Source organism: Falco cherrug, chromosome 1 (genome assembly GCF_023634085.1).
Source record: "Falco cherrug isolate bFalChe1 chromosome 1, bFalChe1.pri, whole genome shotgun sequence".
Classification (NCBI taxonomy): domain Eukaryota; kingdom Metazoa; phylum Chordata; class Aves; order Falconiformes; family Falconidae; genus Falco; species Falco cherrug.
Window position 1 is genome coordinate 69,736,401 of NC_073697.1, and position 19,214 is coordinate 69,755,614.

Consider the following 19,214-nt stretch of genomic DNA (forward strand, 5'->3'; position numbering starts at 1 on the left):
CCTTCCTGCGCGCGCACGCCAGCGAGCCCTGGCCCGGCCCGCACACTTCCCCCGCCTATAGCACCGGCCGCGCTCCCGGAACGTCCGCCTTCGGGCCCTGGTTGCGCGGGGGGACCGGCGCAGCGGCGGACCTGGCTCCGGGCAGTCCTCCCCGGTAAGAGCGGGGTGGGTGGCTCTGGGGGGGGGGGGGGCTGGGTGGAGGAAGAGGCGAGCCCTCACGCCCGATTGGCGTTCGTTACCGCTGGTCCCGGGGTGAGGTGAACGTGGCGTTTCGCTGTGGCGTCGGGCGGGCCCAGGCGGTGCTGGGCAGGTGGGGAGGCGGCCGCGTTGGCCCCGCGGGTGCTGGCGCCGCTCCTGCCGGCGTCTGAAGGGACGGTCCCTCCTGGGCACACGGGCGCGCCCGGTGCCGCGGCCTTGAGGGGATGGGGCCAGGGCGGTAACGGGTGCGGGGGTTCCCCGCAGCCGCGTTGCGGACGCTGCTGGGGCGGGAGGCTGTGGTGTCCGGCTTGGCGGCTGGTTCCCGCCTCGGGGCGCTGGGCCGTGCGGGGGTGCCCGGCCGGCTCTCGGGCGTCGGGGGGTGAGGCGGCGGCTGTGGCGTTTGGCTTCGCTGGGAGCGGACGCGGTTGTTACCGCCGTAACGGAGCGGGGAGGTTCAGCCCCTCCGTGGGGACAGAGACCGGCCCCGGGCGCGGCTCTAACGCAGCAGCCCAGGCCCGCGGCTGGGGCAGCGGTTTGAAGGAGCAGACCAGGCAAATAGAGGCGATGCCTCGTTAACACAGGGCACGTAGCTGTCGACCGTGGTATAGGATATCTTTTCATTAAAAGATGGTGGCGTTTTATTCTTCTAAACATTTATTTTTAAAGAGTTACTTTCAGATGAGAGGCCTTTCCTTCATTCTTAAAGGGAACGTCAGGGAAAAATTAGCAGCAAGTGTGTTGCGAAGGATTGGGTCGTGGCTTTGGCATAACTGGTTCAGAAACGCGATTTTAACTGGAGTTCAGCTACCCTTTCACCAAGAAATCAGCAGGAGGATGATATCTAGGGAATTGTAAACCTGATAAATTTTGGTAGGCATTGAATTAGGGAAAGGTGAAAACGTTAATGGAGGTACAATCAGTTTATCAGTCACAAACCTGTGGGCAGTGACATATGTTTAAATAGCATCTTCAGGTTCATTTTTGCAGAATATTGAAGCCTGATGGTAGCAGTGATTAGTATATCTCAATTGCATAGGTACGATAATCTCATCTACTTGGATAAATGTTTTTTATAAAACTGATTTTTGTGGCAATACAGCTATTCATGAGAACAAAAACATTTTGTGGAAAGGTAAGGCAAATGTAACAGGAAAGGGGTTTGGCTAAACAGGGAGCTCATGACAGAGCTCCAGTGCATATGCCGGAGGTAGAAGCGGAAACACAAACTGCAAAGGAGGAATATAGAAATATTGCCCAGGCATGTGGGGATGGTGTTAGGAAAGCCAAAGCTAAGCTAGATCTCAAACTAGCAAGAGATGCTAATCGTAATGAGATGCCGTTTATCAGGAAAAGGATTCACAAGGAAAGTATGGTGCTGCTGCTGAGCAGGACAGGTGTGTAAGTGACAGCAGACACAGATAAGGGTGAGATAGTCAACGTCATCTTTGCCTCAGACTTCACCAATAACGTCTTCCACACCTTTTGCCAAAAGGCAGAGTTCAAGGAGAGGAAGAACTATAAGGTGTGGAAGAGGATTGAAGCAGGGATTGTTTACCTGACAAGTTCATGGACCCAGGTGGACTGCATTCAAGGGCGCTGAGAGCTGGTAATGTCTTCACGAAGCTACTCTGTAATCTTTGAATGGCCATGAGATCTGGGGAGATCCCTGAAGACCGGAGAAAGGAAAATCTCAGTTAATCTTCAAAAAGGGCAAGAAGGACAATTCAGAGACCTGCAGACTGATCAGCCTCAGTCCTTCCACCTGTGGAAAGAGCATGGAGGATGTAATTTGCAGGCATAAGGAGCAGGTTATGCCTGGGGATAGCCACTTTGGGATCTACCAAGGATAAATCATGCCTGACCAGCGGGCTTGTCCTCTAGTGGCAAAATAACTAGGTCTGAAGTTGAAGGGAGAGTGTCGTATGTCATCTGCCATGGGTTTAGGGGGACCTAATGGAAGTCTTTCTGTGCCTAAGAGGAGATTATTGAGAAGATAAAGCCAGTCTCTTTACTCAGGTGCACTGCAGGGGAACAAGTTGCAGCACAAGTTGTAACTTACAATTTGAAGTAAGGAAATCAGGACAGTTAGGCATTGGAACAGGTTGCCCCGAAGTTCTGTCACATTCCTGTCTTTGGAGGTTTTCAAGATCCATCTGGAAAAGTCCTGGCCAAGCTGGTCTGAATTCATTGTTGACTTTGCTTTGCGCGGGAGGTTGCACAGGGTGACCACCTGGGATCTCTTCCAAATGGAGTGATTCTTAAATAGTGTACTGTTTGTGAGGAGTAGAAAACAGCAAATACAGGTCAATAATATGATCTTTGATATTTTGGATCAACAGGTTACTGTGATATTGATTGAAATATTAATGTAAAAGTACAGCATAAAATATGTTGTAGAATAGAATGTAAAATGAAGGATACCAGTACTAGTAATTCCATAGCAGAAGATTTTTTTACTCCAGTCTTCTAAAATTCTTTGGAGAAGATGACAATTAATTAAGATCTGATTAATACAATTGTTCTGATTAATACAGTTGTCCAGACTACTAAAGTGTGTGAGTTTTGAAATATCCCTCGTGGGAGATAACTGAGGAATTGTGTTGTCACGAATCAGGTCCTGATTAAGATACTGAAACAAAAATTAAACATAGGAGTTTAGTTTTCCTGCTTTTAACATTTTCCTTTATCCTTTTTAAGACTTACATTAAAACTGAAAATGATCTGGAAAAGTCATTATTGGTAAATAAGCAAAATTTGCCACGGTCACAGTTATTAGATTAGTCAGGAAGAGAGGAAATCCTGAGGAACAGAAGAATCCAAGGCAGGGGTGGGGGGGGTGGTGAGCAGCGAGATGAATTGCTATTACAGTGACGAGTGAAATTAGTTATTGATGAATACTATGCAGTGCATTGGAAGGAATTCTGTGCTATTGATTCATGTTGCTGGGTTTTAAGTTAACTGCTGCAGATGTTGAAGGTAGCTGAAAAAGATATGTGAGTGAAAGTCCTTTTAATCATCTCTGTCAGTGAAAAATAAAAGTATTGCTGAGTTTTTGTAAAGAATGGGTTTGATAATAGCATTGCAGTATAAATTGAAGATGTGCACTTTTCTGGAAAAATATCTTCTATTTGTACACCTGTCTCAGAAAATAATAGAAATAGGAGTTCAGAAACAGATGAAAATATGACCATATCTGAAAATGCTATGTAAGTAGATCCATTTAACTGAAAATTATGATGAGTAAGGTAATAAATGTAGAGGCATGCAGAATAATAACTGGCAAATAAATTAAAGGGGCTCTTACATCCTGGAAATCTAATAAGTCTGTTAAATTGAAAGACTACATATTCTGTACACTACTCAATTAAGATTGTATATATTTGGCAGAAGACAACGGTATGCTCAAGAAATGAGACTCAAAATTCTTTGTAAAGTTTTTTTCCCACAAGGATTTAAACGACTTAGTCTGCATTGGGAGGTTACTCCATGACTTCCCATTGTAGGATTTTTAATATTATCTCAGATACTTTTTGTTACCTTATATTTGATCTTGTCTATCTATCACCGCACAGTTCTTACACAGTAGTGAAGAAGTGTCAGAGACCTAAGCTGAGAAAGGTGCTTTAAGGGCTAATGGGTTAATGCTTAGTTGCAAGACAGTGTGCTTGAGTTCCTGTCCCTGCTGCACAAGTTGCCTGCGTGTTCCCTTCAGTTAACTGTTTTGTGCAAAACCAGCTGTGCTCTGGGTTCAAGGATTATAACACAGCCCTCTAATCTCACAGCTGTGTTATCAAATGGCTACACAAAGGACAGTGTCATACTCACTTTTTTCCTGTTACTTTTTCCTAAACAACATTTGAATTATTTTCTGTACAAAGATTCAACTTCAACAAGGAAGTCAAGGAATATGCAGAATAACTTCTGCAATCACTGTTAAAACACTTGCTCCAAGGCTATCAAATTGCTGTATGCTGACTTCACCACCAGAGGAGCAGTGTGAATGAAAACATGAGCGAATGTAATTGGATCTTAAGTTTATAAGTATCAAACCACTGTTCTGGTCTGTAAACATCTGGAAAAGGCCACTACCAAAACCAATAATTTGCCTTTTGGCCCAGGTCAGTTATTGGTGTTAGTCTGTGTGATGGCTGTGTGAGCATATTCTATCAATTTACTTTCTTCAGATGATGCTATTTAAGACAGCTATTGATGTATTCATCTTTCCATTAAATATACTTACCTTCTTTAAATTGCAAATAGGTATTTTTTTAATTTGAAAATACATTTCTAAACTGAGCATACTTGAACCGTTTAATAAGCCTAGTTCTCTCCCTTCTCATGAGAAATTTCTTGTCATATGTTAGTTATAATCACAGTAGCCTATGACGTTATAATTTATGCTTGAGAACAGAGAAAGTATTGCTGCAATTTCATATGTATCTGAAAGAATAAATACTGAGAAACCTTTTGAAATTTGGGTTTTAACTGTTCCTTTTCAATAGATGCCTTTAAAAAGCCAAGGCTGGAAATAAATCTGGGAAGTGATACCTTCAGAAAGATGAAAACAGAATTGGTATGCTTGCACTTGTTCTGTAAATACTACAGGCATCCTGCATTGGCTGCTAATGACTGTTGAGGCTACCTGTTCCTTACGTACACAAGTATATGTTCCTAGAAGAAGCCTCAGAAAAGAGCTTGAAAGGATTTTTTAACAAGGAATTACTGCAAATTTCTGAAATTAGTGTTTTAATTCTACAGTTTCCATTCAACAGAGGCCTTAGCAGAGTCCTAATTTAAGATTACATGGTACTGAAACTTGGAAAGCATATTCACAGAACAAAGAAATGGAAGAGAGAATCTACTCACACAACTCGGGAGCAGCCTGAAAATTTATTAGAGGTAGATGCATAAAAAAAGAGGGTATGTGCTTTCCATGCACATTGAATTCACTTTTTGTAAACTTCAGAGAGAGACTGAATTGCCTGGATGGGGCTTGCACTGCAGTCTGCTTGATCAGTGAAAAAGCAGAGTAACTGGTGTGTAGTACTTACTAGCAGAAGTTCTGTGGCCACCAGAAAATGATTTGACAAGTGGCAAAGATTAAGGAAGAGAGAAGAGGCTGTTGAAGAGGATTCTTAACTCTCTGCTGGGTCCATTGATAAAATCCCTATGAAGTCTACTGTATGTCAAACTCCTTGATGATCTCAGTCAAGCAATTCTCTAGTGTCTCGTGAAAGCTCAGCATGAGATAAAGGTTCCTGGAGACTTCTAGGCAAGTGTTGAGGGAGCAGGCTGCCACTGCTGGTGTTTTGGCCAGAGAGGTAAAAGTTCACTGCCTTGAATATCAAAAGGAATTCATCAGACAAAACCTTGGAAGCTCCAGCTAGAAAAGCTGTCCAGGCAGTGCTTTTGAGCAGAACTGATGAAAGCTTTTTCAAGAATGTCTTTTGGATTACTGTATAAAAAAAAAATAAAACATCCTATTTGAAGGGACTATTAACAATACCACTTCTCATACATTTTGGAGAAGAGCAGGACACTTGCCTTCCCATGTTATTTCTTAAATTAGTAATTGTTAATTACTGATTAAGTTGGAGAGCTATCTAACTTTGTAGAGATGATTTCCAAGATAAATGCAGTTCCTTAGAGCTTTTGTTAATGAAATTAACAGAAAAGGCTCCAGAGTGCAGGAATGTATTGCTGTGAAACAAACTTTTTTTTTTTTTTTTATTAAATTGTGTTCTAACCTTTTCCTCACTTTATTCCATTTGCATTGACACTGTGGTATTTTAGAGTTCTGGAGAGTCATTACTTGACGTGAAAACCTAGAGTATCACAAGGCGGCTTGGATAACTCACAATTTGGGTTATAATTTTTTTCACTGTTTCAGCTAAATTTAAAAATGGACAATGTATTTTTTCAGAATTTTAACATATAAAAAATCATATACTAGCTGTTTTATCTTTTACATGGTGTGTTACAAATGAGCTGTTCTTTTCAGAAGTTTCAGAAGTTAATTTTTCTACAAATAAGATTTTTCTTAAATGAGCAGTGAGATAGAAATCACTATGCAGAAAATGAGAAGGGTAGTAATTAGTTTTCATGAAATTTACACTTATTTTCAATACTTTTCAATATTATGTATATATGGAATATCAAGAATATGGAATATTTGTTCCATTTATGTAAGTACGATGAGTTTAGTTTCTGAACGTCAGATATGCTGAAGAATGAATCTGATATAATTTCAGATGTAAAGCCAAATTCAAGTTCTGCAGTTCTGAAGTTCACAGTCAGTCATCTTCTAATGATGATGATTAATTCACGTATCTTCCTTGATTTTATTTAATATCATTCCATTTAAAAAAAAATCTTACAAGATAACCAGATGCTGTTTGAGTTATGCTCCATATGAAGAAAGTTGTCATTGGTTTTCTTTTTTTTTTTTTCTTTTTTTAATTGCCTCCCTCCAAAGATACCACAATGGCTGCTACAGTGAACTTGGAGCTTGATCCCATTTTTCTGAAAGCCCTGGGCTTCTTGCATTCAAAGAGTAAGGACTCTGCTGAAAAGCTGAAAGCACTTCTTGATGAGTCTTTGGCCAGAGGAACTGACTCAAGCTATCGTCCATCTCAGAAGGTATTGGTTTTGGAGAGTATGGGTCATTTTTGTATGCCTTTTTAAAGCTCCTGCTACTCCTAGTTTGTCTTTTATAGCTGAAAAATTAAAAGAGAATCTGAAGATGAGGAGAAAAAAAAAGTAATCATGGAATGTTCATATTTATCATTGCCCTTTTATGTAACATAATCTGTTTAATTAATTGAAATTAATGGAAAAAATATTTTTACCTTGTTGATGTAGCAAGACCTCTGAAAGAAATATTCAACACTATATTGCAAGTGTCATGACTTTGTAATAGTACCTTTTGTATTCACTTTCATATTGTTTTTGGTATTTTATTTGTAAGCTGTCATACATGCTCTCTAAGGTGAAATCAAAATTATGTATTTTTCCAGTTAAAGGGTCTTTAGAAGAGCTAAAAGGTCCTTAAAATGCAGGTTATTTTTGCTACACATAAAACAAGCAGTTTACTGATAATTCTGGATCTCTGTTCTCAAAATTCTATTGATGACGATATATGAAAATGAAAAACACCAAATGCTTCAAAGCAGAAATGATTTGCAGGCTGAAACCGTTACCATCCAATGGACAAACATTCTCTTTCATCTACTGAAAATCACTAAACACCTGCTAGAGAGAATATTTGAATCTCAGATCAGTGTATGGAAATAACCAAGTGGGGACATCCTCATATTTCTACATACTGCCATATGGATAATGAGGTAGTGTTCTCCCCTAGGATGCCTGGATGTCAGCCTGGTATGTTTTAATGATGGTCTGTATGCTGATACATTAGTAATATTTCATTTCTACATGTACATGGTTCCGAATAACTAAAAGGCACTATTACTGCTACAGCATACATCATGTTCGCACTGTGTGGTCTTACTCCTTTCTATTCAAATTGTTAAATCCCTGAAACTTAAGCTGCAGTTCCCTCTAACACTGGTCTCAAAACTCTTAGGTTCCCTCTATGTCAGAGCTCAAAGAAGCATTGGTTCGTGGTTTAAAGAGGAAGCAGAGTGCCGAATAATAGTTGCAAAGAGGCTTGTGAAGCCAAATCTGAGCTGGTAGTCACCTGCCCTCAGGTGAGACTGAGGCTTGGGCCAGAGGAAGAAATCTGTTCTCCTCTTTTCACTGTGTCTCCAGTGTCAGCTGGACTGCAAAGTTCAGAATTCCTTTTCTTGATTCTCAGGTTGCAGGAGTAATTTTTGGTTGACCATGAAATCCAAGAACAGAGTATAGAGCACAGGATTGCCACAGTCAGGGAAATGAGGAAATCCATTTTTTACTTTGGATGCAACAGGAAGTCAGCAAACTTGGGGGGGGGGGGGGCCAAGCTCAGGGCTCAGGACCTGTCCCTGTATACAGCAAAGAATTACTGCCTTCTTACCAAGCTTGGAGGAGGTGGGGGGTGCCTTGCTCGTGCACGTTGGTGTGATTAGTCACTCATTTACAGACTCACTTGCTTGTTACCTGTTGCTGACACTAATGTGTCATTAACAAGAATTATTGATTTCTGTTGAGATCTAAATTTATTAATCTGATAGTTGAATGTGGACTGAGATTAAGCAGAAGTCAATATTTTTCTCCATGAAGGAATGAAGTTTTGACATCTGGCGATATCAGATGTCAACTTATGTTTTCAGCTTACATTGAATTTTGTCCTCAGAACTATCTGAAAATTTGTGTTCATTATCTCTTTGAATTTTAAAAACAAAAGTTTTCCTTTTTAATTAATGTTCCAAAAAGGATCTGTCTTTGGAAAAGAAGCACCTTTTTCTCTGGAAGGAGAGTGATAAGGGAAGGTTTTAATAATTGACTGCAGCTTAAGCACAGTAATTCGTCGGTGTTATACAAAAATATTTAAGAAAAGTTTTTAAAAAAAAAAAGCGTGTATGTAGACAATAGATGTTGTATGACATTCTGTTTGCCTATCCTTTTGTCTGACTAACTGTAAACTAAAAAGTAACTCACGTGTAGGTTTTGCCCTCAACATTTGTTTCTGTTTTTAGGAAGCAGAGCAACCAAAAGTATCTGTTACCAAACCTATTTCCAGTAAGCAAGAACCTAAAGCTTCTTCTACTTTGCCTTCTGGCAACAACAATGGCAAGCCCACTGCATCAGAAAAGGTGAAAAAAGAAACAGAAAAGAGATCTGCTGATAAAGTAAGTCATTCTTGTTTTCTGATGGAATAACTTGCTTAATAGACTTGAAGGCATTTTAGACAAAAGCTGTCCTTTTTAACCTGTGTAAGTTCACTCATCTAATGGTGCATAGCCTGTGAGCTGCATTATCCATCATGTTGCCATTTATGCAATCCAACAAAAGTCTTGTTACAATTATTCTATGATTGTTTTCCCTGCTAGTTGCAAGGGGTGTGGACTAGATGACCATTAAAGGTCCCTTCCAACTCAAACCATTCTGTGATTCTGTTTTAAATATCCTGATAATAAGAGGTTACTACAATGTAGCAAGCTGCAATGTGGGATTCCCAAACCTTTTTCAAGGATTTTGTGAAGTGCAAAAGTAGACTTGAGCTTCTAGTTCATAAATATTTTGAAGAAAATATGTATCTAAGGAAAATATATCATGTGTATATTGTGTAAAGTACACCACCTTATACTGCTAACCCAGTTGTTCTGGTCACTTTCTCATTTTAATAATATCCATTAGATTTTTGCATTTTCACATATTCTGAATGTGTGTGTATAATAGATAAAAGGGGATACCGCTGAAGGAGTCGATGCACCAAAGAAGCCCAGACTAGAGAAGCAAGAGGCTCGTTCCTCTCCTATTACAGTTCAGACAAGCAAGGATTTATCCATGCCTGATTTATCTAGCTTTGAGGAAACCAGTGCTGATGACTTTGCTATGGAAATGGGATTAGCCTGTGTTGTTTGCAGGTAAGTCAGCATTGCTTCATTGCCATTGTGTAGTTACCTTTCTTTTTTTGTGTACTATAGAGTTAATGCTTCCTGTAGTTTTTGTTCTGGAAATCACTTAAGCACATATCCAAAATTAATAATATATTTAAGCATCCTTCTTGAATCAGAATGGTTTCTTAAAAATGGACCTTTAATGAGAAAACTTAACTTTTCTACTTGAAAAAAGGGCAAGTGAAAAATAATAAAAGTAGACATGATGCAAAACCTATTGTGGCAAATACTGATTTTTAATTATTGGAAAACAAGTTAAAATATTAAAGGCTAATGATAAGCATTTTTAAAAAAATAATTTCTCTTCTGAAAATGTTTTTAAATGGCATTATTAGGAGATCTGTATATGTTTCTCCTCTTTTCATAATCTTTTGACATTAGTTTTTACATATAGCCATGCTTTCTCCATTAACAGTACAAATACATCTTGCAGTCAAAACAGGTTATTTTTACTTTTCAGTAAGGGCTCTAAAATTGGATCCTAGTAACATTCTGCTAGCAATACATTTAAAGTTAACAGAAGTATAAAATACGCTTTTGAATATACACCCTGGGATCAAATCAGTTGAATCAGGATTTTGTTTCACAGATGATTGATATCCTTCTAAGTCCCCAGTGCTGCCACAAGGAACAGTTTGGCTCTCCCAGTTGTACCTCCTTCCCTGTCCTGTTTAGGGGGTGTATGGCCCACCCAGGTTTGTGATCAGCTGAATCAGCTTCTGGATTAGGTCCCTGCTTGGAATTTTCAGTAGGTTTAGCTTACCCATTTATACTAAGCTGACTGTATGGTGGCACCTGTGTGGATGCAGGAATGTAGAGCCAGGACAGAGAGGAAGATGGAACTGGCCTTTTGGTAGCAGTTTGTGTTTTAGCTCATCTCAAGTCAGTTGGGAAACTGTGCTTTATAACTTTGTTCTTCAGTTGTTTCTGTGGTTGTTCCTGTTGTGCAGGTGAGGTGTCTCCAGTCTATGAAGGATAAATTTCCATGGTTACATCTAATTATACTGTTAACCAGTTGTGGACTGATGAGATTTCATGTTGCATTCCTATGTGTTAGCTCAAATGTTTAATTTCTCATTGTAGACATTGAAAAAGGAAGAACAGTTAAAAACATTTGCAGTAGGAAATAAATATTTCAATTTTACCTTCCTTCCTGCAAATTCCATTTTTTCTGTCTCCTAAACAGGCAAATCCTTGTTCACCAGCATGTTAAAATGCTAGTAAAACCAGTATGGTATTAACTTTATTTGCAGGAGGGGATAAAGAGAAGTTTTGTTTAGACAGTCTTGAGCTGCTGTGGATTATTAATTCTGCATCTTCCCTGGCAAAGGAAGACATAATGGTAAATGCCTGCAAAGTCCAGAAAGAAAGTACAACTGCTGTGCTTAGTGTGGCCCGGACTTTGCTTTGAAAAGCATTAGGCCAGGTATGTGGTTTCATTAGCCGTTCCACAATTGATGTTTAACCTGGCTGCTGAAGGTGTTGCTTCTAGCTAGTCATGGCCACAAACTCATAGTGCTGTTCCAAAAGATGCATCTTTCCCAGCTAACTAAAATAGCTCTCATTAAGCTGATGCCAGGGGGAGGGAGAAGCACAGCAGGGAAAGAAACAAGCCATAGAGAGGGGGTGGCAACAGTCACCCAATACAAAGGATCTGTTTTCATTTTACATGAAACCTGATGGAACTGATGTTGGGTGGTTCTTGGATCTCCAGTGCATGCTGGACAGGGTGTTTCTCAGAGTACTTGTGCTTCAGACTTTCTGAAACCAGGACATCGGTTAGATTGCTTACTTGCTGCTCAGCTTTCATCATGTGGACCCTTCTTTGGGTTGGCTATCTTGAGCCGAAATAACAACATCCCAGTACATATGAAATACAAAAGCCCTGGATACTCTGTAAAATAACTCAAGTATGAATCGTATTTAGAAAATTACATTTTTAATAACTCAATTGTGAATAAAAATACAATGTCCAATTGCAGAGTAGATGGGATTCACAGCCAAAGTGTTTACATTTATATTGCTTAAGAAGACAAGTTTCAAAGAACCCCTCTGTGGGTTCACAAATGCAAAAAGGTGCATTTGAATATTAACTATTCCTTCTTTAGAGACGTAAAAACTGAGATAGAGATATGAAATGTTTCTTCAAGATTTGCCAAGTGTCAAAAAATTTTCATAGTGATTAGGAGTATTGAACATTGATGCCTGTGGTGTTTTTCTTCTTGTTCTTTTATACCAGGTTAGGCATAAGGAGAGAGGTAGTATTAAAAGACCTTCACCCCCTTAGATACCTGCAGATCTTAGAAAAACAAAATTCACCAGTTATATGGCTCCTCAGTTATATGAAGAAGAAATACTACATACAGTTTGCAGATGATAGTGAACTCTGTCTCTCAAAAAGCAAACAAAAATGTCTTTTTAAAAGCCTGGTTTTGAAAGAGCAACCTTATTTTTTATGAATACCTTTTTGTTTGTTTTCTGAAGGTAAAAAATCATTCTTGGTTATCATATAATTTGAAAGTAACTCTCATTTAACTTGTTTCAGGGCATGAGGATTCATGGGTTTTTAATCAGCCTGGAGTTGTTCTTTGCAATTTTAAAATAGGGTAATTCTCCCCACCTTGAGACATGGGGTTGAAACATCACTGCTTTGTTCCGACCCAGTTTGTTTAGGAATAACAAACTAACAAAATTACTTCTGAAATGTCCTGCATCTAAAATAATGGGCTCTGGAATTTCAGAAAGATTTCTCCCTCTGTTTTTAAATAGCCCTTTTAAAAGAGAAATCTTTCTTAGAAAATGCTCTAGTATCCATATGGGCAATACCATCAGACTTCATTTTCCTGTTATATAAAGAAATAAGGGATTACCTCTCCCCACCCATCTACAAATAGAGTTTCCATGGTTACCTGGCTACCTGCTCCTTGGGGATATGAGCAAAAGCAGCTTAGCAATTAAATAGCTTGATTTGTCATCTAAAGGAAAAAATCATTAGGAAAATGGTATTTGGCTAATTCACAGACATACTCTGTCACGTGTATATCACTAATTTGTCATTTATACAGCGTGATTACTTTCACCAGAGGCCCACGCAAAATTAAGTCCTCATCACCAGCTTACGTGTTTGCTTCAAGGCAGGACTGCACAGTTAATGCTTTCTATTCCATCTTTCCATTATTTTGGTATTATCTCGAATTCCAAGTGTCTGTCTGTGTAGTAGGAGCCAAAATGATGGCTAATAAGACATCTTTAAAGTAATATACAGCTTGGATGATGATGCTTTTAAGTCCTGTGGCAGAAAGCATTCTTACAGGCTTGTCACTGAGAAATTTTTTGTTCTTGACCTGTATTGCTGTACAGCTTACAGCAAAGTTATCCATACGTAGACTAGGCCTTCATATGCTAATATAATGAGGAATTCATAATTAGTATACAGTGAAGTATCCATAAAATGCCCAGCTGAAGCAAAGCAGGTGAGACATTTCTAATATAAAAATCCAACTGGGAAATCAAAAGTGTCATATACATATGCTTAACAGTATAGAAGTTTTACATTTTCTTGAAAGAAATTACCTTTAAAAAATACAAAAATTCTAAAATATTTGTTAGGAAGACCTCATATAGAAAGAAAAGGAATATATTTCGTTTGCCACAGGTAGAAAATATATGTGAAAGAAAAATATTTTTCGTTTTTGTCTTAAGCCTTGCAAAATTTGCAACAATTGGATAATCCTTTAAGTGCTTCCTCCCATAATCTGTTCTTAACTATTTGCTCTGCAGGCAAATGACAGTTATTTCTGGGAATCAGCTAGTGGAGTGTCAGGAGTGCCATAATCTCTACCACCAAGATTGCCATAAGCCTCAGGTGACAGACAAGGAAGTGAATGATCCTCGACTTGTATGGTATTGTGCCCGCTGTACCAGGCAGATGAAGAGAATGGTAGGAGTCGGTTCCTTGTCTTGTATGAGCGCTGTTTGAATACAGCAGACTATTTCTAATACATGAGAGTATTTTATGGGTTGCAGAAATCTTTGGAAGCATGTTGGAGAACGATTTTTCTCAACAATGCTCCCTTTGATGCAGTTGTGGTTTTTAATGTAGCATCTCAAAGAGTATTCTTGTCGCAGTTTAACCTAAGCCAGCAACTAAGAACCACACAGCTGCTCGCTCACCTCTGCCCTCCCTGGTGGGATGGGGAGGAGAATTGGAAAAAGGTAAAACCCATGGGTTGAGATAAGAACAGTTTAATAATTGAAATGAAATAAAATATAATAGTATGTTTGTAATGAAAAGGGAGACAACAAAAAGAGAGAGAGAAATAAAACCCAAGAAAGACAAGTGATTCACAGTGCAGTTGCTCACCACCTGCTGACTGATGCCCAGCCAGTCCCTCAGCAGCAATCAGTGCCTCCCAGGCAACTCTCCCAGCTGATCATCACTGAACATGATGTTCTGTGGTACAGAATTGGCTAGTTCTGGTCAGCTGTCCTGGCTCTGCTCCCTCCCAGCTTCTTATGCAGAGCTTCCTCACCGGCAGAGTATGGGAAAAGTTCTTGGCTTGGGTAAGCATCCCTTAGCAACAACTAAAACATCAGTGTGTTATCAACGTTATTCTCGTATTAAATCCAAACCACAGCCCTGTACCACCTACTAGGAAGAAAATTAACTTTATCCCAGCCAAAACCAGGACAATTCTGTAAAGTGCTTCTTAAACAAAACTTAAAAAGCAGAAGTTAAGTGAAGAGGGAAACAGCCTTATTTCCTACTTGGTAAGCAGCAGTTGAACTGCTTTCAGGTGATACTCAATTTTTAGTATGTGTCTACCAAATAGCCTTACAGTTTTGGTTTTCTTCTCAGGCTTGGACATGACTGGTTGTTTTCCTGTAAGACAAGGCTGCAAATTTCAGTCCAGATCTTAAATGCTGAGTGTTCTCAAGCTTGACAGTAAGCTGAGGATAGCACATTCCAGGAAAAAATCCCTTTATTTTGATTGATCTGCATGTTAATTTCTTGACTAAACAGCCTAATTATTCCTGATACCACAGGGATCCCACTCATCTCGTTATGAGAAACAAACGTGAAAGTTAGCATCTTTGGATGCATGAAATATTAACCATTAGTTTTCTGACATCTTAAAATCGAACCCTTTTATACAGCAGAAAATGTGTTCTATTTTGGAACTGTTCTATGATAACTTGGCAAGTTGTTATCCATTGAAATGGCTCTACTAAGAAACAAGGGAAGAAGGCAATGTAAGATCCTGGCCTAGGAGTTACCATCACTGACTGAAATACATGATTATTCTGATGATCCTCAGGCCTTTGACCTTGGAGGAGTGTTTGCCCGAGGTCAGTTACTGAACAGGATAGCCATTGTGGCTGTTCAACGTTTACCTTCAATATGCCCTTCCCTTTTTTTGTTTTGGCATAAATTCTAGCATTTTACCTGCCACTTAGCAGACTCTTGCAGCCTGCATCCCAGTATTGCTGGATAATGTCCCTGTCTTCCTTAAGCTCATCTGTCTTTACCTTATTTCTGTAAAGGCCCAGTGCTTTCCTATTCCCTAAGTGTTAACACTGCTGCTCTTTTCACGCTGAAATAGCAAGTCCCATTCGGTATGTTTTTTGGTTGGACTCTGCCCCAGTACCATACTCAGCACTCATCCACATCCCTGTTTACCTTATTTCTCAGGCACCATTCAGCTTAGAATTTTAAAGGCTAGATTGCAATCTGATAATGCTCATGCTTTTTATTAAGTCAGAACAGTCGATGTTATAGGGCCCATAACTAATTTGGGGGGGGGGGGGGTTTCCTACTACCTAAACAGGCTCAGAAGACACAAAAACCACCTCAAAAACCAGCTCCTGCAGTGGTTTCTGTTGCACCAGCTGTGAAAGATCCATTGGTCAAGAAGCCAGAAATTAAGTTAAAACCTGAGACACCACCAACTTTTCTAGCGTTCAAGAGAACAGAAGTCAAGGTAATGTAGTTTAAATTTTCCAGTGGGAGGGTTTACATTTCACTTGCATAGAATTTTTTTTCCAATTAGACCAATCTTTTATCACAAGAACGATGAATGAAAGTAGTACGCTATGTTATGTGTACTGAGTAGTACTGTAGCATTATGATTTTGCCTTAGCACTAAAAGAGGGGGGGGAGGGGGGAACTCAATTCAACTGTAAGTCCCTAAAGCGTCCAGCTCTTGACTGTGTTGTTATGTTACAAGGGAGAGAACAGAATTTACAGGTATTTTTTAAAAATTATATTTTTACAAGTATAAATCCTCATAAATGTGCACTAACAACCCAGAAAGCCAGTCGCATCCTGGGCTACATCAAAAGAAGCGTGACCAGCAGGTTGAGGGAGGTGATACTCCCCCCTCTACTCTGCTTTCCTGAGACCTAACCTGGAGTACTGTGTGCAGCTCTGGGACCCCTAGCATAGGAAAGACTTGAACCTGCTCAAGCAGGTGCAGATGAGGGCCACAAAGATAGTGAGAGGACTGGAGCACCTCTCCTGTGAGGACAGGCTGAGAGAGTTGGGGTTGCTTAGCCTGGAATAGAGAGGGCTCTGGGGAGAGCTTATGTAGCTTTCTAGTACCTAAAAGGGGCTACAGGAAAGATGGAGAGGGACTTTTTATCGGAGTATGTACTGATAGGGTGAGGGATAACAGTTTTAAACTGAAAGAGGGTAGATTCAAGTTAAATACTAGGAAGAAATTCTTTACTGTGAGGGTGGTGAGGCACTGGAACAGGTGGCCCAGAGCAGCTGTGGATGCCCCATCCCTGGCAGTGCTCAGGGCCAGGCTGGATGGGGCCTTGAGCAACCTGGTCTAGTGGAAGGTGTCCCTGCCCATGGCAGGGGGGTTGGGACTGCATGGTCTTTAAGATCCTTTCTAACCCAAACCATTCTGATTCTACGAATTGTATAAAAGATATGATTTGCTCTCTGTGGTCAAGAAACATACTAGTGATAATGGTGGACTTGGCAGTGCTGGGTTAACAGTTGGACTCTATGATCTTGAGGGTCTTTTGCAGCTTAGATGATTCTATAATTGGAAACTAGCTGACTCTGAGATCTAATTTAGGAAGCTACTGCTGCTTTATGTATGTTGCCTTATGTTTCTGATTCTGTTCTCCAGGTTATTAAATAAATGTTGTCACAAGTTGGGCAAAGGTGGTAAACCAGAAACAGCGTAATAAATAACGTAGTAGTCTAACAAAGCGTGACCCTTACCTGGGAAAACACATCTTTAACTCAGAATCAAAGCAATTATTCATGTGCTCAAAGTTCTGTTTGCCTTTGCTCTGCCTGGATGCAAACAGTTATGAATAATATCACAGCTATTGCTCAAGCACTTAAACTTGTGAATAACTTTTCACCTTAGCAAAGTTATTTATGTGCCTAAACAGGTTTGTGAGGCCAAATTTCATCCATCATCTTTACTGTTTAGAAACTGTCTGGATATATTATAGAAGTTTATTACTTGAATAGAGGGTTTTAATATCCATTTTGACTATGCCATTTCATAGAACTAACTCTGGTTTAGGAATTCAACGTGTGTGTTATCCCCGTCTGAAAACTGCAGATTGTAGGGTTTAAAGTGTGGGAACTGCAGTTAATATGTATAGCAGAGAGAACCGTGTCTGCAGAATGTTTGTCTCTTGCAGTACCTGAATGGGAAGACTACAGGAAAGAAGTCCAGTTATTTTTTTCTTTTTTTTCTAATTGTGCCTGTGGTACGTGCTGGTAAGAATCAAGAGGAGTGTAGGGAAGGAAAGGAAAAAGTTTAGACACTGCTATTTTGACCAGAAGACTGTAAAAAAAATGCAGTACTTAATTGCTCGATGTCTGACTTTTGTCTGAGCATCTGTCATCTTGTCAAAAAGTGACACTGGGTAATGACAGTAAACAAGAAAAGGTGGTAGCTTGCCTTCCTTTTTTTATGCTTCACAAATCCAAGCTTTTTGTAGTTACTTCAGGTAAACCATCATTTGGACTTTATGTGGGGATCACAGTGCCATATGGTAGCCTGCTAGCTGTGTAGAGGAAGGGGAAGAAAAGGTAATATTGGATTTTTGTGACTGGGAAATTAAGTCGGATGCATCTGCCATCCTTTCCTTTTCTTGTTAATACTTTTTAACTGTAGTGACCAACAATAAAATAGTGCTCACTCGGTGTTTCTGGGAAAAGAACTGAAACAGAGGCTTGACCTATTCTTGCTGTGATGTATTACACAAATAGATGCTACTATACTAAGAATGGTTTATTTATTTTAGACCTCGGCAGCAATTTCGGGGAACTCGGCCAGTACAAGTGTTTCCTCTTCAGCAACCAGTGGCCTTACAGGATGGGCTGCTTTTGCAGCCAAAACTTCCTCTGCCAATCCATCAACTGCCAAACTGGGATCAACGGCACAGAACGCCAGTGGGAAACCTGCAGCTTCTTCAAGTAACCAGAAACCTGTGGGTTTGTCAGGGCTGGCAACTTCCAAAACAGGACTCGGGTCAAAAATAGCTTCTGCCAACAACAGCACAAACCCTGTTCAGCTGAAACCTCCTCCACCTCTGACACTGGGGAAAACCACCCTTAGTCGTTCGGTAAGCAGTGACAATGTCAGCAAAGTAGGTCTTCCTAGTCCCAGCAGTACTGTGCCGAGCACCAGCAGCCAGGTGAGCAGTGGGAATGGCAACAGTGGAACTGCAGGTAACAGTGGTGGCAGCACAAACAAAACCACAGCAGATACTGGTAATCAGTCAACCTCCTTAAAAGGTCCAACTTCTCAGGAATCTCAGCTCAATGCTATGAAAAGGCTACAAATGGTCAAGAAGAAGGCTGCTCAAAAGAAACTCAAGAAGTAGTATGGCTGCTTGCTAATTTTGTTAGTTGTGTTCTGTGAAACAGCAGCGTTGGTGTTTTTCTTAAAGAAAATCCCCTGGTTACTGGACTGAAACAGTAGTTAAATCAGGGAAGCCCAGAACTGATGTTATACAGGAGCTCAAACTTTGATAATCCTAGTATTCCTTCTGACTTTGCAAATCTATAAATTGAATATGTTGGAGGAATTAGCTATTATATGCTCCTGTTTTTTATCTCAAAGCACTGAAACTTGAAATTGTAAAAGCTGGGTATTTTGGACTAGAAAAAAACCACAGATCTATGTGGATACTTAATAAGTTTAACTTACTGAAACTGTCATTCTTAAACATTATTAATAAAAGTATTAGTAATCTGGGAAATCATTGCCGCTTTTCTTTCACCCCATTTTCCAATACTTAAAATGCTTCAGCTGTTCAGCATTGTCTATATTGTGCAGAGTTAATGAAGTTTATCCTAAATTATACAGTTCCTTAGGGAAAAAATAGATTTTCATTTAAACACTTTCAAAAATTAACTGCATACTCTATTTAAAGTGAGAATTTTAAGCGTCCTGTTTTGATTTTATACAGTGAGAA

The 19,214-nt window shown here is 39.8% G+C and overlaps 1 protein-coding gene across 3 annotated transcripts; it reads left to right on the forward strand.

Annotated features, from left to right (window-relative positions):
• The first annotated feature begins 10 nt into the window (after positions 1-10).
• On the forward strand, positions 11-18,998 carry INTS12 (integrator complex subunit 12). Of its 3 annotated transcripts, none has more exons than XM_055698517.1 (7): positions 11-154; positions 6,674-6,837; positions 8,835-8,987; positions 9,538-9,725; positions 13,539-13,698; positions 15,587-15,739; positions 18,039-18,998. In XM_055698517.1, exons 2-7 carry the CDS (start codon positions 6,682-6,684, stop codon positions 18,618-18,620), a joined length of 1,392 nt encoding a protein of 463 aa, XP_055554492.1. In that variant the 5' UTR covers positions 11-154; positions 6,674-6,681; the 3' UTR covers positions 18,621-18,998. The 3 variants fall into 3 exon arrangements, with proteins under 3 accessions (XP_055554492.1, XP_055554509.1, XP_027658407.1); XM_055698534.1 differs by lacking the exon at positions 11-154 and adding an exon at positions 190-252; XM_027802606.2 differs by lacking the exon at positions 11-154 and adding an exon at positions 4,957-5,097.
• The last annotated feature ends 216 nt before the right edge of the window (positions 18,999-19,214 follow it).

What these genes read in the sequence shown, in the direction of transcription:
- INTS12 (XM_055698517.1), top strand. Translation starts at nt 6,682, where the DNA reads ATGGCTGCTACAGTGAACTTGGAGCTTGATCCCATTTTTCTGAAAGCC. An exon ending in GCTATCGTCCATCTCAGAAG is followed by an intron (nt 6,838 to 8,834) that starts GTATTGGTTTTG and finishes TTCTGTTTTTAG; the next exon opens with GAAGCAGAGCAACCAAAAGT. An exon ending in CCAGGCAGATGAAGAGAATG is followed by an intron (nt 13,699 to 15,586) that starts GTAGGAGTCGGT and finishes CTACCTAAACAG; the next exon opens with GCTCAGAAGACACAAAAACC.